This window comes from Eublepharis macularius, chromosome 17, assembly GCF_028583425.1.
Source record: "Eublepharis macularius isolate TG4126 chromosome 17, MPM_Emac_v1.0, whole genome shotgun sequence".
Taxonomy (NCBI): domain Eukaryota; kingdom Metazoa; phylum Chordata; class Lepidosauria; order Squamata; family Eublepharidae; genus Eublepharis; species Eublepharis macularius.
In genome coordinates this window covers 5,934,325-5,954,794 of record NC_072806.1, presented here as the reverse complement: position 1 = coordinate 5,954,794, position 20,470 = coordinate 5,934,325, and the positions used below count along the sequence as shown (strand labels likewise).

The 20,470-nt window shown below is 46.0% G+C and overlaps 1 protein-coding gene across 3 annotated transcripts; it reads left to right on the top strand.

Annotated features, from left to right (window-relative positions):
- Positions 1-2,148: 2,148 nt before the first annotated feature.
- Positions 2,149-19,883, top strand: GPR157 (G protein-coupled receptor 157). Of its 3 annotated transcripts, none has more exons than XR_008598387.1 (5): positions 2,149-2,622; positions 12,216-12,429; positions 16,242-16,436; positions 17,101-17,387; positions 19,233-19,322. XR_008598387.1 is itself a non-coding variant. In XM_055001025.1 (5 exons), exons 1-5 carry the CDS (start codon positions 2,243-2,245, stop codon positions 19,421-19,423), a joined length of 1,173 nt encoding a protein of 390 aa, XP_054857000.1. In that variant the 5' UTR covers positions 2,149-2,242; the 3' UTR covers positions 19,424-19,883. The 3 variants fall into 3 exon arrangements, 1 of the variants encoding a protein (XP_054857000.1); XR_008598386.1 differs by having other exon boundaries at positions 19,237-19,313; XM_055001025.1 differs by having other exon boundaries at positions 17,101-17,293; positions 19,233-19,883.
- Positions 19,884-20,470: the final 587 nt, after the last annotated feature.

Below are 20,470 nucleotides of genomic sequence, written 5' to 3'. Positions count from 1 at the left end.
GTGATGACTTGGCCAGGAACGGCAGGGCGCACCCACTCTGATGCTATCTTTTGAAGCTGGATTTCACCAGTGCTGTGCACAAACACACCTCTCATGTCATGGCTCAGACAAAGGGAAGATAAGATGTTTGGGGGAAAAGTTCCTTCCCTCAAGGGCAACCTCAGAAAAGAGATTTTCTCTAGCTCCTGCGGATGTTTCCCCCCCTTACCCCCAGTTTATCTTTGCCTATTTGGTACCCCTATATTACATACCTGCCAACTGAAGAAAAGACTTCATGTAAGTTCCAACGAAGTGGGTTGTAGTTTGCAAACACTCATACTGCAATAAATGCATACTGAGCAGCGCAAAGTGCCATCATATCACAGCTGATGTAAGGTGACCCCCCAAAAGTTTTAAAGGCAAGGGAAGAATAGAGGTTTGTCCTTGCCAACCCTGTATATTCGTTGTGTTCCCAGAGCCTACTTTGCTTAACTTCCAATAATTGATGAACTCAGACTAGCACAGGCCAGATGTATATTCAGATGTCACAAACAAAAGCAAACCTAGGCATGCTTCCTGGTAGAGTTGTCGACAACCAGGGGGTGGCTGGAGATGTCCCAGAATTACAAGTGATTTCCAGGCCACAGAGGTCAGTTTCGCTAGAAAACTAGACCTCTGTGGCCTGTGGTCATTTTAACCTTCCAGGACATTCAGTCGCTGACCTAAAAGTAGCAGTTCTCCTGCAGAGGAATTTCAAAGGGAGATTTGAAAGAGAGGCTGCTGAATTGTGACTGATAAGGAAGCTCAAGACAATGCATCCCCCTGGACTGAATCGAGACAAAGGCTTCCTGTCCCATCACCAATGCTGCTTTCTCTACACCTACTACCCATCTGCATACCCCACCCTATTCAATCATGCCTGCCTTTGTCATTCTCTGGCTATTGTCACAGGGCTTCTGTAATCACACCTCTCTCCAAGATGTAAGAAAAGATGGACTCACATTCTAGCTGTATCTGAAGAAGTAAGCTATGGCTCACCAAAGCTCATACCCTACCGCTAATTTTGTTAGTTTTATAGGTGCTACTGAAATCAAAAAGAGTCCAGTAGCACCTTTAAGACTAACCAATTTTATTGTAGCATAAGCTTTCGAGAATCACAGTTCTCTTCGTCAGAACTGTGATTCTCGAAAGCTTATGCTACAATAAAATTGGTTAGTCTTAAAGGTGCTACTGGACTCTTTTTGATTTTGCTACTACAGACTAACAGGGCTAACTCCTCTGGATAGGTGCTACTGGACTCTTGCTCCTTTCCCCTTCTAGAGAAAATGACTGCTTTGGAGGGTGGGTTCTATGGCAGTATGCCATACTCTCCCCTTTCCAAACCCCGCCCTCTCCAGGCTCCACCCTTCCGACTCTCCAGGAATTTCCCAACCTGGAGCTGGCAACATTACTTCCTTAAGAGAAAATCCGACTGAAGTCCGTGAGAACTGCTGGCCTGCACAGATTCAGCCTGCAGTTCTACGCACACGTCGCATAGCAATTATAGGAGTCGCCCAGAGGCAGAGCTCCATAGCCGTCGTGATGAGGACGCACTCTGTGCATGCTCAGGAATCAACCATTCGGTTAAATGAGTTGCAGGCGCGCTCTGAGCACGGCACGGCAACTAAATTCGTAACTGTATAGCAACGACTGTGGCGCTTCCCCAGAAGCGGAGCTGCCGAGGGGCGCTCTGTGCATGCTCAGAATCTGAGCTGGGGACATGCTGGGTGTGCTCAGACGCTATTCTCGTGGTTCAATAGCAGCAAGGATGCTGGGGGGTGGCTGGGATGATTTGGAGGTGGAGCTGGAGAGGTTGGGGGGGGGGTGCGATGTTACCCAGTCCACGCTCCACAATTCTCCTGGGGGAGAACTGATAACTTACAGCCTGGAGATCAGCTGTCATTCGGGGAGATCTCCAGGCGCCACCTGGAGGCTGGCAACCTTACCGAGGCGCACTCTGTGCAAGCTCGGAACGCTGAGCCCTGCCTGGCCGGAGCGAAGCCTCCCGCCGTCGGCCCGTGGCGCTCGGGGGTCAGGCCGGGCGGGGAGAGAAGGGAGGAGCCGCGGGCCCTGGGCGGAGAGGCGAGGCGGGCTCCGGCGGGCGGCCACTCCCCTGGCGAGCGGGCCGGGCCGGGCCGGCGGGAGGCGCCGAGTGGCCTGCCCCGCGTTCTGCGCTGCGCTGCGCTTCGCCCGGTCGCCCCGCCGGCCGGAGCCCCTGCGCGCCATGGGGCCGAGCGCGGCGCCGCGCACGGAGGTGTCGCCGGCCGAGCGCGCGCTGGTGCTGCTGTCGTGCGCGCTGTCGGGCGCGGGCGCGGCGCTGCTGGTGGGCACCCACGCGCTGTGGCCCGAGCTGCGCACCCGGCCGCGGCAGCTGCTGCTCTGCCTCTCGCTGGCCGACCTGCTCTCGGCCGCCGCCTACTTCTACGGCGCGCTGCGCGACTTCCAGGGCCCCTCGTGGGACTGCGTGGCGCAGGGCGCGCTCTCCGCCTTCGCCAACACCAGCGCCTTCTTCTGGACCATGGCCGTGGCCCTCTACCTCTACCTCACCATCGTGCGCGGCGCGCCCACCGGACGCGGCCTGCTCTGGGCCTGCCACCTCGTCAGGTGGGTCGGCGCGGGGGGCGCCTCTGCCCGGGAGGGGGCGCCGGGGCCGGGGGCGCCTGCGAGCCCGAGCAGCTGAGGGTGGGTAGACACCTGGGAAAGGGGGGGGTCTTGGTTGGGAAGGGGCTGCCGGACTCGAACGTGGCGCCTCTGATGCAGACCGACGGGGCTCCCCGCCTGACACTGTACCTGTTCCATGTGGGTAGCCCTGTTGGCTTGCTGTAGTGAGCAAGAGGCAGGTAGAGTAGCATCTTCCAGACCGACTAGATTTCCAGGGTAGACGCTTTGGAGAGGCCAAGCCCCAGCAGATATCTGAGATTTAGCTATCTGGAAACCTTGGTCTGGAAGGTGCTGCTAGACTCGAATCTGGCTCCTCTGCTGCTACCACAGAGCTCCCAATCTGAAACTGTCAAAAGCTGTGTCGGTCTGGTATAGAAGAAGAGCAGGATTCAGGTCCTGTAGCACCTTCGACCAGATTTCCAGGTTGGCCTCTTTTCAGCTGCTACAGACAGACTAGCATGGTTACCCATCTTGATCAGATTTCCAAGGTAGAAACTTTGGAGAGTCAATTCTCCCTTGATCCTTTGTACAAATCTAGTTGGCCTTGAAGGTGCTAATGGACTCAAAGCTGCCTCTTCTGCAGGCCGACAGGGCTCCATGCCCCAAACTGTCCAAATCTAGTTTCAGGTGGGGAGCCCTGTTGATCTGCAGTAGGACCAAGATTTGAGTCCTGTGGCACCTTAGAGACCAACTAGATTTCCAGGATAGAAACTTTGGAGAGTCAAAGCTCCCTTCATCCTTTGGAGTTAGATTCAGGCGGGCAGCCGGGTTGCCCTGCAATAGAAGAGCAAGTTTTGAGTCCAGTAGCACCTGAAGAAGGGAACTTTGACTCTTGAAAGCTCATACACTGGAAATTTAGTTTAAGGTGCTACTGAACACAGATCTTGCCCTTCTACTGGAGACCAATGTAGCTCCCCACCTGAAATTGTCCAAGTCTAGATTCAGGTAGGTGTTGGTCTGCAGTAGAACAGCAGGATTGGAGTCCAGTGGCACCTTGGAGACTAACAAGATTTTAATGGTGTAAACTTTCAAGAGTCAGAGCTCCCTTCTTCAGATACCAAAGCAGTATCTGATGCCAAAGGATCTGAAGAAGAGAGGTTTTGACTCTTCCAAGTGTGTACCCTGAAAATCTTGTTGGCACCTTAGACACCAACATTGGACTCGAATCCTACTGTCCAAATGTAGAAAGTTCCTTGGTAGGGAGACCTGCCTTTTTTTGCTAAGATAGGGTGTATTCTGTGGTCTATTGGTTTTCTGCCACATCCGGCACAACCATTGCCCACTTACTGGTAAAGCTTCCTAAAGCTAAGAGGGCATCTGCTTGATGCCCCTTTTCTTTCTTTCCTTTGGAATCCCTGCTTAAAACCCACCTCTTCAATGAACCCTTAAACCTCGCTGCCAAGCAATACAAAGCTTCATTGTTAGGGTATTTGCAAGGTTGTAATCAGTTGGGCTTACCGATTTTAAAATCTTTGGATTGATTCAAATGTGTCCTTAATTGGGCAACAGTTGAAAGAAAAGAAATTAACTCTTTTTTAAAAATGCAAATACTTGTAAGAGGTGTAAGTGCTGCTTTGGAAGAGGCATTCCATATTCTCATGCACATAGGAAGGAATGCTACTTCTAAGACCCCTGCCCTCTCTGCCATGTGCATGCAGCATGGAAAAACCAAGAGGGGGCTTCTTTTTTCCACCTTCCAAGGTATTGTACCACATTTATACATATTAAATAGGGTAAACGCATAGGATCGATAGGCTGAGATCTTACTTCAGTCAAGTGGCACTAGTTTTATTTGCCACACCTCCTTGACTACCTTTTTGTTCCATCTTCTCTTGTTGACTCTTAAACTGTCTGAGATAAGATGGCAGGGCAAGATGGAGGTGTGGTTAGAGTAACGTTTGGGATGAAAACTGCCGGAGCAGCTACAATACAGCTACAAGTGAGCCGATTTTGTAGCTCGAAGGGAAGAAAAGCTTTCATTATGTTGTGTGACATGGTACCGCTAGCCTCCAAGTGGAAAGCAGCAGAGAGATGTTTTGGGCTGCCAAGTTTGGATAACAAAGTAGGCAGAAAAACAATCCAGTTAAGCCAAACCGTGGAGGAGGTTTTCCTAACACCTTTTTTGACTTTTCCCCCCTTTCTTTTATAAAGCTCTTTTTGCTTCAGTTTTTAAGAATGTCACCATCGGTTGTTTAGATTCCCCACTCTTCCCATTTCACAGTTGGGGAACTAAGAGATCTGATCGTCCGTGGGTTCTGCATCTAGAAGGAAACCGTCCAGACGCACGTCCTCAAAATGAAAAATAGCACAGAGTTGCAAAAAGCCATTTGCTTAGTTGCCTATGGCAACTGAAGAATTGTTTGCAGGTGATCTGTTGACAAGCTTTAGAAAAGTTGATCCTTGTAGTACTTGAATCCATAACTGAATAATAGCTGTACATACATAAGAAGGTTGATTGAAAAGGGAAAAAAGAGTGAATGAGCTAATAATTTATTTGCAAAGCTCGAGAAGTTTAGTAATTAATGTATGGATTTCATTACTACAGCATGAGGGCAATGGCTAGTGACTTAAGAAGATTTTAAAAAGAGGACTAGTGAAATTCATGGAGGCATCTGTAGGAAGGAAGTCAATGTACTATTGCTTTCCACCAAAAACTGTAGCGCATTATACCTGTGTGTGTCAATGGAGGTTCACAGCAGTGGGCCAAATAGAGCCTCCATGAGTAATGACAGTGTACCTCTGACAGCTGGTGTCAAGAGGGAAGGCTGTTGGCCTTCTAAGCATCTAAAACTTCATGGAAGCAAAACTCTGGGCTTGATAGTGCTTTGGTCAGTTCTGATGGGTTTCACTGGATTTTATGTCAGTGTACAACGAGCTGTACAGTCCTTTAAAGGGATGAGATAGTTGTTGACACTCCTTGCACGCAAGCTCCTATCTCGCACTGCTCAAGAACTTAGAAGCAGGCAGGTTTTTGCAAAGAGCATGTTCGCTGGCACCTTTGCATGGCATTATTTTGTACATTCTTGGAAGTTCTATTGACGCCCAGCCCACCTGGGGAAGTGAGATTACTGTGTGTTGCAAAAACTACCAAGGCAGGGCCAGGGACAAGGGAATGAGCACAAAGAAGGCCCTGTCTTTATGATTATTATTTTTATCCTGCTATTCTTGCAAAGAGCTGGGGGGTGCGATATGGATCCCCACCCCCAATTTATACCCTCTTCTCAGGATTGGTTCTCCAGCCAGTCTGACTGCTGGAGAGGGTGCCAATGCACTGGCATCACCTGTGCTACCCACTGTTCTGTCCATCTGAGAAGAACCAACTGTGCCTACTTCCACTCGCATCACTTTGCTCTGGGCTCTCTTTCTTGGTCTTGCTAGAGCGTGACAAAGAGAGGGAATTGGCCTTTGTGATAAATGTGGGCAAGCTGAGTGTGACTTAGACAGTTTAGTGATGCGAGTGTGGCTGGAAAGCATCTTTTTTCCTTCGGTTCAGTCCCTGACATCTTGAGTTAAAAGGACTTAAGAGCCCCAGGGCTGGGAGAGACTTTTGTGTGAGACTTTGGATAGCCAGTGCAAGTCACAGAACAATTTGGGATGGCCCAATGTGGACTCTGTTTGTGTCAGTTTGTCAATTTAGCTCATTGATAGAGTTCCGGCTCTGCATGCGGACGGTTCCGCATTCTCTCCCTGACATCTCCAGTTTTGTGTGTGTGTTGTGTCATCAGGTCACCTCTGGCTTATGGCAACCATATGAATGAAAGACCTCCAAAACCTGCTGACATTATCTCCAATAAAAAATCAGGATTTGAGTCCTGTGGCACCTTAGAGATCAACCAGATTATCAGAGAGTACGCTTTCGAGATTCAGAGCTCTCTCTGAGTGTCTGAAAAAGGGGACTAAAATCTTGCTGTTCTACTGCAGACCAACGCAGCCTCTTAAAACTATCCAGTTGAAAAGAGGTACATTCTGTTTTTGCAGAAACTAAGCAGAAGTCATGTGGCACCTCGAAGACTAATCGGGGCAGAGCTTTTGTGAGCTAGAGTCCATTTCATCAGTTGCATGAAGTATGATCTTGTTGGCAGATGTATTTACAGACGGGGTTTTTTTCTGGGAAAAGAGGTGGTGGAACTCTCAAGAAGGAAATGAGGAAGAAACACGGGATTCTTTGAAATAATATTATTTTCAAGCACTATTTCCAAGTATTTTCAAGAGGTGCTGGAACTCTGTTCCATCACGTTCCCCCTGAAAAAAAGTCCTGTTTACAGCAAGTTGTGGGGGTGCCGGGTTGTAAACAGCAGGGTCAAACGCTCACGAAACCTGCGAAGTAGAGTGTGAAATTGTCACGTATAATTCAAACGCATTCAAGATCCGCGCAGGGACCATTCACTACAGTTTTAGCCATCAATAATGTGGTCTTTCCAGCTGGTGAGAAATGCTTGGTCATTGTTCAAGGCTCGGGAAATGCAATCCAGAAGTTTTGCACTGGATTCTCCTTTTAAGCTCCCTTGGTTCAAAAATGGCAACTGTTAGATCCGCAGCAGAGCGGCCTGGAAGATGGAATTGTTACATCAGTGTCCTGGAATGTCTTTATTCTTGCCCCCCTCCTCTTTGTAGCATTCAACCTGATGGGAAAATGGAATGCTTTCATTGAGCATTTTGTGGAATTTCAGCTGGTCCTAGAGAAATAAAAAGGGGGCATCGGGCTAATCGTGTGTTTGTAATTTTTCTGTGGCCCAGCTCAGCTATCAGCCAACAAATGTTATCCAAGGCCTGTGAGACAGCAGTGTTGCTGTACAGGACGGGCTTTGTGTAGATCGCTGATACATTGCAATAAAAGGGATCTTAAAGTAGCAGGGCTACGAGCCATGTTTGACTAATAAATACCGCTGAGCCAGGTGGGTCAAAGTTCGGACTCAACCCAGGCAGTGTCAGGCATTCAGTCTTCTGCTCCTGCGGCTCAGGAGGAAAACCTGCTTCCAACTTTCCCCAGCAAGGCCTAGAACTCTGCCCATCCAGCCACACCCTGCGTGAGCCTCTCCCTCCGTCTTTTGCATTCTCTGTGAACTTGGTCCCCATGAGAAGCTACCTTGGGACTGGCTCGAGATTGGGGAAGTGAATGCTGAGCCTTGCAGGTTTGCCTTTTCTCTCATGCAGAGGAGGTCTGTCTGTCTGTAGATGTTCTGGACTTGCATGTGGCTCATTAACTTCTGTTGCCTCCGCCACAAAAAAATTGCACTTTTCACCAAACAGCTCATGCCTCTTTAAAAATTTGCAGAAGTAGGTTAAGCTTGACTTATTCGCCTCCGTGAATGTGTTTCATTTTTATCCTGCCCTTCCTTCAAAGGGCTTGGTATGGTGTGTATGATTTTCTACTCCTTCCTTGTATCTTTCCAACAACCCTGTAAAGTAGGTTCAGGGACATTGAAGGGCCCAAGGTCACCCAGTGAGGTTCTCTGCTGATTCCTGGTTTTCCTCATCCTTCAACACTCTGTCTGTATTCGTCAATGTGGACTTGAACCTGAGCTGTGCAAGTCATACATCAGTAGAAAATGCCGTGGTTATCACTATTAAGCGTTGTGTGGGGGGGCGATTTTTGATGCAGAATATTCTCCAGAAGGTGTGATTTTTTTAAAAAAAATAATTTAAAAAACTTGTATTTGGTTACCCCTTGTTAAACAACGCTAGGACATTTTGCGTACAATTCAGCCCTTCTTCCCTTCCAGAAATTGGATAGAGTGGTCATATGCATAGAAATAAACAGATACATAAATATTTTTTGCTGCCAGTGTTTCTTCATTGGACAAGACACTGAGCTACCTCTGCAACTATTACCGCAGGTAGAAACGCCAGTGTTTCTTAACGTCAGTCATGGTACTTACTAATCTGGGTCAAAACATTCTAAGGCAAGACGTCTTCTTTGAACGCAGAAGGTGTGATTTTAAGAAAGATCCAAAGAACTTGCTAATAGCCGCTGGCGTGTGCGAGCAGCACTTTGAAAAGTTGGGTTTTGTTACGGGAACATCAGAAGGGCTCTTGGCTGGTCATGCTGAGTGTAAATGTAAATATTGGCCAGTTTGTTCTATGGTTAGCCATTCAAACACACGGCAGGTGAATCAGCACGAGTGCTTTGCTGTACATACTTTTCACTTGATCCTGGAACGGGTAGCCTTGTATGATCTGGCTGGCCTTCTGGAATGCATGAAGAAAGAAGGAACTCTGTTCGTGCACAGGGAGCCTTTTCACCACAATCCGCTTGCGCGCTGTCTGGGACCTAAGAATTAGAACGTGCCACGGCAGCTGGTATATGTCTAAATTCTCCCACCTCTGATTTTAGAAACATAATTTGAATTTTGGAAACATTCTTAATAGAGTTGACATACCCAGCCTAAACCAATTTTGTCTAATATTTCCGTCAGCTGAAAAAACCCCATGCTGTCTCATACTGATACACGCAGAAGCTAGTCAGCATAGCCCATCATTTGATGCAAAGTGATCTGTTTCTTGCATGCACGAGAGCATAACTTTTGTCCTCTTGTTTCTTCAAAGCAACTTCCCCTGCCCCACAAACCCTGAAGTGGCTTCTTCCCCTAGCTAGATCTTCCAGCCCAAGAACCAGCTACAAAATTGGAAGAAGAAGAAACGCTGAAACGTAAACCTAAAAATGCAATGCAGTCGGTATTGTGCAGATACAAACACGTTACATTAAGTCAGGATTTAGGAAGGGCCCCTTGTTGAGCATCTGCTTAGTGGCAAACCAACGACTGCTCATGCATAATGCGAAAAGGGAGCCACATTTTGGATCTCCAAAGAGAACGTGATTCTCTCGCCCCATTTACAAAAATACGAGTGGCTGTAATCTAAAACTGAAAGGCAACCAAATTTCTTACGAGGCCCTCTGAATGAAGAGGTTCACTACCCTTTGTGGATCACAACACAGTGGGGTCTGTTGGGATCTCCACCTGTGGTTTCGTGTTTTTAAAGCAAGAGTCTCTTGTCATCTGGGCTGTTACAGGTTTTGATTGTCACCGGCTAGTAGAATGAACATAGCTGAAAGAGGGTCAGCTTCAGGCAATCTTCCTGGACTGAGTACGTTCACTTTTAATGCAGTCTCCCCTGGTCTTTCCCCCCTTCCTCCTATCCTGGCTGCAGCTGCCAAGGATCAGTGGGTGCAATGGGGGGGGATTTAAGAGCTGGGGGGTAATGCACACGAGGAAGTAAATGTTCACTTTGCCATCTGTGAACAGTAATCGGTGTCAGCTTTGTTTGGCATTTAATATGATCTTCTCCTACATTAGAGGGATTTTTATTATTATTTGGGGTGAGTGCAAGGAGTGAAGAAAGATGGGAGAGTTTCCCACCAGCGCCCTATCCCCTATGTCAATATTTTTGCAAATTGTGCATTGGAACAAGAGAGCTGCTGGCCTGACATAGAAAATGACTTAACTCAAGGCTCCTGTGAGCCCCAAATACTTAACCTTCAGAGGAGGTTGCCTATTGTGTCTCTGCATGATTCCCTGCTCTTGTCTCGCCTCTTCCAAATTGGCTTCTGGTGGAGAGGTAATTCTGCTAGATCTCAGCACTGGGTGTGATTGAGCGATCCAGCTACTTGCCGTAAGCAGCCTTGCCTCTCTCCTTATTTCGCATAGTGTGTTCAGATTCTGAGCCTAGGGAGGGCTTAAGAGTTATGCTAGGCACAAAAGCCCAGCTCCCCCTCAATCAACTGGTTGGCCTAGCTGGCACTGTGTTGGGGGTGCAGTTCTGATAATTGTCCACACACTTTCAGTTTGGCATTTTTGAAACCTAGATACTTAATTTTTCTAAAGAAGTGAAAGCAGAGGTTTTTCAGGATGAAGAAGTTCGCATACAGTAACAAGTGTTGTATTTGCATGGTGCGATCATGGAACGCACAGAGCACTGATTCACAATCAGTTCCTGGAGTAAAGCGGCTGGGTTTCTTCTGTACGCTTCAGCTACTTCTGCAAATCCTGAGTGCCGAAATGAGAGAGCCCCGCTGTGGACGGGCTGCCTCCTGGAACAGAGATGAGATCATGAAACTCCTGGGAGAAACTCCTAGGGCTGGCGGGGAGAAGTGGAGAGGAATATGATATGACCAGTCACCTGCAGTGTAGCCTTAGAAAGCAGTCAGCCACTTTTCTTGTGACTGGGTTATATTTTTAGCTCCTTGGGAAAGTTGAACAAAACTCTCTGATTCTCAGCATCTTAACCGTTCCAAGTGAGAGGTTACTGGGAAGACACCGTGATAGCGGGTTGTTGAGCCATCAGGTGTGTTTGTCTGGAAGCTGGTCACCGCACGTTTGGGTTGATTTCACTGCCTACCCTACAGATACAAATTATTTTCAAACCTTTTCGCTGTGTAACTGCTAATAAAATTGTTCTGGCCGGTCTCCTAAATATGGTTCTCCAAAATTCTTTGAGAGAAGCAACGGAATGTTCAAACCAGCGTGAAACTGGTCACAGCCTGTACCGTTAGCCAGTGTCAGCGCACTCGTCGAGCTCAGAGAGATCAGCTGGGATAGCAGAAGCTGGTACTGGTGTTTGTGTCTTGTTGTGGCTGTAGTGTTGCCCTTATGCAACCGTCTGCACAGGGTCGTCCTCTGGTAACCTCTTGTCTAACGCTGAAAATACTTGGGCCATTAAGGAGGGGGCAGGATAACCCTGGGGGAGGGAAAGCTGCTTTTCTCCCAAGTTTTTTTCCTCATGCAAAAACAGTGCGGGGAGAAGGAGAGTTTTCCCCTGTCTGCTGCCACACGTGTACACAATGCTTGTAATGAACGATTGAACCTGCTCCACATGGAGGTATTGTGGAGCAGTAGAAAGTAGGAAACGTCTCCCCTCTGCATTGTTTTTGCATGGTGGGGGGAGCTTGGGAGAAAAGCAGGAGCTCTCCCTCCCCCAGTGGAAGTTTTCTGAGCCTGTTTGCTTGCTGGTTTGTTTTAAATAGAAGCCAGTCCCCATGTAATGTGTGTCTGCGCTGAGCATGGGCTGGCTCCGTGGAGAACTCATAAAAGAAGTAATGTGTAGAGTGAATGTCAGTCAGGCCCCTTAGCACGGTTCTGTCTGCTGCATTTGGCAAACTGACGTCTTTCCCCACTCTGTTCCTCCGGAGCCTCCTGGCGGCAGATGCTAGGGCTTCGTACGTGAAAAGCATGTGCTTCATTACAGAGTTTGTTTCAGGTGGGAAGCCGTGTTGGTCTGTAGTAGAAGAGCAAGATTCAGGTCCAGTAGCCCCTTAAAGAGCAATTAGGTTTCCAGGGTATGAACTTTCAAGGAGCTTTGACTCTCGATAGGTCATACCCTGGAAATCTAGTTGGTCTTTAAGATGCTACTGGACTACAGAAGTGCTGACCCTCTGTTCATGCTTTTGATACTCTTCCTGTTTCTCTTGGTACTCTTACAGAATACAGGTATGATCTGGTGAAGGGGGGGCTTCTGGTGTTTGTGTGTTTGTGGGGTGGGCAGGCAAGGTGACCCCTTCTCCTTTACCAACCATTTCTCATCCGTTTCTCTGTCCTCAGTTGGGGAGTCCCTCTTGGTATCACTGCGGCAGCTGTTGCCCTGAAGAAAATTGGGTACGATGCCTCCGACGTCTCTGTCGGCTGGTGCTGGATCAACATTGAGCTGAAGGATCGGGTCCTTTGGATGCTGCTAGCAGGGAAGCTGTGGGAGATCCTGGCCTACTTGACCTTGCCCATCTTCTACATCCTCATAAGGAAGCACATCAACAGAGCGGTTGGTATTTTGCGCATCTCCCTTTGCCAGATAGGGACGGCCTTCGTGGCAGCCTGGTGGTAAACTGGCATTTCGTCCAAGCAACCAGGCAGAGATGCTGTTCTGTAAATCAGGGAGAAGGGAGTTTTGGTTTCTCCTCCTTTCTCTTCGGCTGTTGCAAATGTATTTAATTAGATTTATACCCTGCCCTCCCCACGAACGGTCTCAGGGCGGCTAACAACAACAAAATACATCATACATTAAAACTATATACCAGGATGGGTAGCCGTGTTAGTCTGTCTGTAGGAGTAGAAAAGAGCAAGAGTCCAGGAGCATCTATAAGACTAACAAAATTTGTGGTAGGGTAGGAGCTTTTGTGAGCCACAGCTTGCTTCTTCAGATACAGCTAGAAAGTGAGTCCATCTTTACTTATACCTTGGAGAGTGGGGTGATTACAGAAGCCGAATGATAATAGCTGGTGAATGACAATGACAGGCGTGATTGAATAGTGTGGGATATGCAAAGGGGTAGTGGGTGTGGAGAAATCAGCATTGGTGATGAGACAGGAAGCCTATGTCTTGATTCAGTCCAGGAGGATGCATTGTCTTGAGCTTCGTTCTCAGTTGCCATTCAGCAGTCTCTCTTTCTGATATCCTGTTGAAATTCCTCTGCAGGAGGACTATATACAAATATCTAAAAACAACACAAAAAATTAAAAACTAAATATAAATGATTGTGTGCCTGAGCAAGCAGTCTAGTAAAAATGTATCACGTGCTAGGAAGTTTTCTGTGTTATTTGCAAAGTTATTCTTTTAAAACACAGCTGCATCTATCACGGTTCCACTTTGCCCACTTGACCCTTGTCCCCTTCAGTTCTCTTTGTTTGACGGACCCTTCTCCCAGTAAAAGATTTCTGGCTTTTTAATTGTTACCACAACGAATGTGTTGTGCTTGTGATAAAGTGGGCTGTGGCTCATGCTGGCCCAAATTCGTTAGCCTTTAAAATATCACGGGCACTTTCGTTAGTGCCTTATACGCAGTCTGTAGAGTGTGGCTTCTCATTTACTAGGACTATGGAGGCTCCATCTGATTTTTAGCACCAGTCCTGTGAGGTAGGTCACTTTCATTCCCTCTGTGCTGATCGCGAACTTCAGTCCGAAGGCCTCCTCTTCCAATGCAAGTCCTGTATCGTCCACCACTGTTATACTCCCCATCTCCCCCCCACCTCCACACACACCCCAGTAAATAAATCTCCACTTTTGCAATCTGAATAAAATGAGTCTGGTGTACATATATGATCACTTAGCAGTAATTGGTTGTTCCTGCCATGACTTTGGCTTTTTCTGCTTGCAAAGTATGTGGACATTAGTAGAAGATTCTTCTGCTCGCTCCTAGAGAGGTGTGTATTTGGGGTCTGTCAGCTGTTGTCGTTGCCGGTCTATAAATGATGCAGGATTTCTGTGTGTGAGCAGCTGTTGGCGTGACAGGCCAGAAACCGGATCTCCCTCCCTGCCCCCCGGCCACATTCCATGCCAGACATTTCTTCCATCTTGCTTTTCGGAGTTGGGAAAAGATGTGTCTGCCGCAGATGTCTTTGAGCCAGTTTTGAAACTCTGGTCAGGGTTAGTTCTTGTGCTTGGAGTTTGAGAAAGCGGAGGCCAGATGCAGGCAGGCCTGTCGTGATTCTCAAGTGTATTCAGATGTTCATTTTGACCGTAGGGAGATAAAGTTGTGCATGACCCCAGCTTGTGTTGGGCTCACGTGTGTTTCTGCTCCTTCCGCTCTTCTTTCTCACACACAACAAAATGAAGGCCTGATGGTTTAGACTCATTCTGCTTACTTGTGGTATCTAAATGCTGGCTTAACTGGAGGGAGTTTTTCTTCTGCTGAGATTCTAAGGAAGGCTAAATAAGAATCTGGGCTTGTGGTGTGAAAATAGTCTCTGTTAACCCACAAGCCTGTATTCATAAGCAAAGTTAGCATTAAAACACCATGCTCTGTATGGAGGGAAGGGGGACTTGGATGCATGTGTGAGCTCAGAACAAACCAGCTTTGTGTATATTATTATTATTATTATTTGAATATAGTTAAATTGGACAGCTGGACACAACCTCTGTGTGTCTTTTGTGCCAAGAATGCTTCAGGCTCAGTTCTTCTCTCTGCCACAAACTCACTAGAGGAGATCTTCGGCAAACCACTATCTTTCCTCTGCAGCATGAGAGTTGATAGTACTGACCTACCTTACAAGACTGTTGTAAGGAAATACTGAGATTATGTATATGGAACTCTTCATGGAGTGGAGACAGATGGTGATGGGTTTTTCTCTCCAGAAAGTCGTTTTTAAAAAGGCATCGCTGCTCCTTTCTCCACTTCTGCCACTGGTAAACTGGTTTACGGAAGGCAGGGTTGTTTTGAAAATTTGTTTCACCACAGGTGATCGTGGAAAAATAGAAATGTGTGTGACGGGCAGTGCCGTGTAGTGGTTAGGATGCTGCACCAAGACTCAGAAGCCCTGGGTTTCAGTACCCGCCCCCCCCCCAGTCATGGGAGTAACCATGGGCCTGGTACTCTCTCCCAGCCTAATCTACTTTATAGGGTTGTTGTGAGGATAAAATGACAGTTCCCCTGTGGGTTCCTTGGAGGAAGAGAGGAATAAAAATGTATATATACACATAGTTGGTGTGCGCCACAAGAAGCACAATGTCTCTCAAACCACTTCACCTTCTTTAAAAAAGAGAGGTCCACTTTTCAAGTTTCCTACCTTCAGGGAGTGCTTTGCAGGTCAGCTTATCTGCTGAGGGACCTGTGAGCATCACACCAGAAATCCCACATAATGCAGAAGATTTGGGGGTGTGAATGTGGTTCATTTATAATGCTGGCCTTTATAAATGAACCAAAGGACAGAGGCTTAGTTTTCTCTAGGCTTACCAGGTTGCCTGCTTTGGCTTGCTGGGGGAGCAAAACCAGGGAAGGAGATGGTGAAGACCCAGAAGTGACATCACCACGTCTGGAGATGCTCTAGGAATTCATCATAGAGATTAAGTGAATTCCTAGAGCATCACCCAACACGGTGACATCACTTCCTGATTTGCATCCAGAAGTGAGGTCACCGCATTGAGCAGTGTTGCCCCCCTCGATGCCCTTCCCCTGAACCTCCTGGCCTAGCTCTCCCTTAGGTGGTTCATTTTCTGTTGATTGGTTGCCTTAATCGATGGCTTTGTGGGGAAAGATGATTGCCTTTTTTTTTAATCTTGCATTTTATTACATGCTGCCGTTTAATTTTTAGTTTTATCATAAGCTGTTTGGGGTACATGTGTGTAAAATAAACAAACTTATGTCTTGATTTTACTGTTTTGAACTGCTAGGCGGGCATGATGAACACTCTGTCATATGTAGAAATTTTCTATAAATAGAAAACCAGTAGTTGGTGAGAAGGAGAAGCTAGATTTCTTCTCCCTGACACACTAGATTTCTGCATAGGGGGTGTATTTTCCTTGTCAGTATGGAGGGGTGTGAAGCAGCACAGCCCAGACACTGGGGGACTTCTTTGGTGACAACGCTGCTTCAGAAACTAGCCCCTTAATTCATGCAGAGTTATGCTCAAAAGCCAATTATGGCCAAAAAGCATTTATGGGCATTAAGCATGAACTGACTTACATCTTTAAGCATGTCCAATACAATGTGAAATAAGCATGAATCTAAATCTCGGAACAAATCTAAATGCTGCCTCCATGGTTCTCTAGAACAGTTTTCTGCTCTGAAAGCATTAAGTATTAAGTGTTGTAAAGTCCTCCACTCCATTTTCTCATGGCATTTCTTTCCCCGTTTCAAAGCACGCAGCACTCTCTGAATACCGCCCCATTTTGTCAAGCGCCCCGGCTTTCCAACCCAGGACCTCGATAGCAGACAAGAAATTAATCCTGATCCCGGTAATATTCATCTTTCTGCGCATCTGGAGCACCATCCGATTCGTGCTGACTCTCTGCGACTCGCCTTCAGTTCAGAACCCAGTACTGGTGGTCCTTCATGTGAGTCCCTAAGTCATGAAGAAAAGGTTATTTGGGGTGGGGAGCGAGGGTGCAGGGAAAAATCTAGATGTTGAATACCTAGATATCTTGGTATTGAATACACACAACAGCATTTGTTCCCGTGTTCATCTTGTTGTCCGTGCTTCTCCTCCCACTCTGGTAAGAATGTAGAGACAGAAGTTCCTCTTTTCTGTTCTTCCTCTTTTCATAATTCTGAAGAGTATTCTTAACAGTACTGTATTAATTAACAGTTTGTGCACAAAAAGAATTGCACGGTGATAGGCTTTGCTGGCAATAATTCTTTCCCACTTGGTCCAGCTCGCCTCCGATTATAATAATGATGATGATGATGATAGTAATAATAACAACGTTCGATTTATATACCACCTTTCAGGACAACTTAACGCCCGCTCAGAGTTGTTTACAAAGTGTGTTGTTGTTATCCCCACAACAATCATCCTGTGAGGTGGGTGGGGCTGAGAGAGCTCCAAGAAGCTGTGACTGATCCAAGGTCACCCAGCTGGCTTCAAGTGGAGGAGTGGGGAATCAAACCCGGTTCTCCAGATTTGAGTCCCACCGCTCTTAATCACTACACCAAACCGGCTCTCTGATGGTTTTTGAGAGCACGGGCAAGCTTTCAAAGGACTATCTACCTCTCTTTCAGGGCATCGGGAACACGTTCCAAGGAGGAGCCAACTGCATTATGTTTGTGTTTTGCACGCGGCTGGTCCGGGACAAGCTCTTTTCTTGCCTGTGCTGCAGGAGATACAATGACGTGGATCCTCCTCCTCTTCCTAGCCCGGAGAGCCACTACCAGAGTCCTGTGGCATTCCCCAAAGACTGGGAAACACAAGATAGTGAGTGGGACAGAGCAGAATTCTCAAGAACCTGAGCTTCAGAGCATCTTTATCTTAATAAAGGACGTGGCCTTACCTGGTTAGGATTTTAACTGTGAGTGCTTCCATTTTCCTGTTTTTGAAAGCGAGGTAACTTCAGTCAAAGACTTGGTTATTTTGTAGTCCATGTCCAAAATCAAATTCAGCTTTGTCTGTATAGATCTTTTTCTTCCATTTTCGGTTTCCTGTCAAGCTGTGGCAACCCTTTTTTCCTACCTATTTCCATTGGCAAATTTGGGATGGTTTTTTAAAATGCCATTTCTCTATTATATGCTGTTTTATCCAAGCAACCCAAAAAACAGGCATCGGTTTTAATGGTAATATATCGGTTGAATTTTGTTGATGGCGAGGGGGAGGCAGTTGCATATGTTTGTAATGTTGATGTGAATCAGATAAAGGCGGAGCTCAAACTAGACAGCTTTTTAATTCTTCCCAACTCCAGTGACTCATTTTGAATTCTCCCTTTTGGGAAAAGTATAAAGATGTTAGAGAAGAAAAACAGAAGTGAAATGAAATGTTAGTTCATTGCCGTTTGCCCAGAAGAGCAGAAATAACTTTGTACTTCTTGCAAACCTATGTTTCTTTCTTTTGTAGACAAAGTTCTGTTTGTTTTCAGTTCCTTTTTCTTTGAAGTTCTAGGCTTCTTTAGAAAAAGAGATTGTTTCCTGTAGTGGCTTGACGGAGCTCCACAATAAGCAACAAATACACCACTTGTCAGTAGCTAACTCGCCTATGGTGAAAAAGATTCACCTCTAGGTGACCCAACACTGATGGTTTTGGCAGTGGGAAGAGTTGATTATTTTTTCACTTTCTTATTGCTCATGGGTCACCAGTGACTTGATTAGTATCAGTGGGCAAGTGGACTAGTGTAAAGTTTGTGGACTCCTGGTAAAATACATATCTCATGGTGGAAGTCATAGTTGACATTTTGTACATGGAAGGCCTGGGTTCAAATCCAGCCCCTCAGAGCCCATGTGATTTCCAGCATAGAGAATTGGCCTTGGACTTGGTTGACATCCCAGTTGCTGACCATGACCACAATCTCTTAAGCTTGTATTGCCTGTCTTTAACATCATGTCTTTTGACTACTCTGTAATATCATTGAAATGGAGCAGAATTTTCTTCTTGACCTTGTCTTCCCAAATGTACCTCCAAATTGGCTGCTTTGCCTTTCTTCTTCTGTACTTTGGAAAGGGAATGCAAAGATAGTTAAAATCTGTTAGTGAGTTCTGAGTTGTGTGAGTTATTTTTTGCTCCACATTTTGTTGAATTTTTCTTTTACTTCCTCAGGCTAGTTTGTGTGTGTGTGTGTGTGTGTGTGTGTGTGTGTCTTTAATTTGATCTTTCTAGAAAATCTTGTGGCTTTTCTAATCCAGGTTGAAACCAACCTACGCTCGCGAGCAAATCTATCCAAGTGTAGATATATTCCTTCCTGGTTTTATAAACGTTCCCCTTCCCCTAGTCTGCAGAGCATTACGGTGTGTGAGGGAGCAAGTCCTGTGTGTGCATGTCTGTCTTGTTATGTTCTCGTGCCTGGCCGCTGCAACAAATTCCTCCATCTCTCAGTCAGAGACTGTGCTGGAATTCTCACATAGCATCATCTCTTCTGCTGCACTGGAGAGCTGGCCAGTTCCGTAAGGCAGCCTTCTTATCCCTTTTTTATTTTTAGGGAAAAGGTGTCAGATATCACACTTAGATGTATTAATTATCAGGCTGTTGTAAGCCATAGGCACACCAAATTGAAGCTTTCTGAGTAATGTGAAAACGCCCTAAGAGTTTTTCAACTCTGTATATTGCTTGAAAAAACTTCTATGTAACTCAAGATCTTGTTTTTCCAGCATTTTGAATGTGAAAAGCAATTTTTTTCCCCCCTGGTTCACTGTTTGTATTTTTGTTTTAGGCAGGTACCAGAAATGCCTTGATATGTCTACAGAGGGAGCTAGCTACCTCCGGAAAAAGCAGCAAGCTTTCATATTCTTCACAGATGAAAACTCCCCTCTGGGAATCCAGTCGGTCAGCGTGCTTTTTATTTCTGAGGCTTCTTGGAAGAAGATTATTGTTCAGTTTCCAATTTTAATTAAAAGGGTTTGAGGGTTGTTGTTTTTTAAGAAACTTGGGGTGCAGGAGTTACATTTTGGGGAAAGGCTTCTTAGGATCAAACAGGGAAGCAGAAGGGCGACTTTTTAAAATGATCTTTAAGGGATTCAGCAGTTCTAAAATGGCATTGTTTTGAGAATTTTTAAACATGCAGTAACTTCTTTAACGCTTTTGGGGTGTTCAGGAGATGAAGCTTTCATGAAAGGGCAGATGGTGCTGTGGTCACAGGCCTGAACGCAGTGCCAACGAATGAAGTGGTACAGCCCTCACACTGCAGGCCTGTACCACCTCAGGTAGTCATGTGGGAGAGGTGGCATATTGGAAGGGCATCCTATGAATCTGTTCTAAAGTTGATCTTTGTACTGTATGTGAATAAAAAGATAAGGGCTGCATTGTGCAAAGGTTTGAACACTCCGGACTGTTTCTAACAAAATAAACTATTTATGTGCATGTATATTTTTTTAAAAAATATTTTCAAAATCAGGATAATGAGGCTGTTGTTGCTGTTTTTGGGTTGTTTTTTTTTAAAGAATAAAACTGCTATCATTTTGGTAAGCAAAGCTGTGTGCCTATGGTTTTTTGACATCTCTTGAAAGCAAACATTTTGAACGAGTGAGACGTACAGCCTGCAGAACAAATAATTTTATTTATTAAAATATATTTCCGTGCTCCCTTCCTGCAGGATACGAGATGGGCGATATAAATATAGGAGGAAGCTTTCGGAATAAAAACACCGTCCCATTTAAACACGTTAAAACACCACATTAAAATTTTGCTAAGGTGTCCATATTTTATTGGGTTGTATGTCTTTGTTCTTTATTTTAGCATTTTTAAAAATGTTACCTTGTGATTTTAATGTTAGGTGTTTGTTGTGGCATAAATCCTTGGTGTATTCGTTTAGTCTTTTTAACAGAAGGCTGTATGTTGCATTGGCTGCAACAGGCGAATGTGTCTCCTGATGAACTTTCAGTATTTTGTTTAATAGATACGTTGAGCCAGTAAGGAGGGCGTTTAGAAAACAGAGTTCTACTGATCCCATAC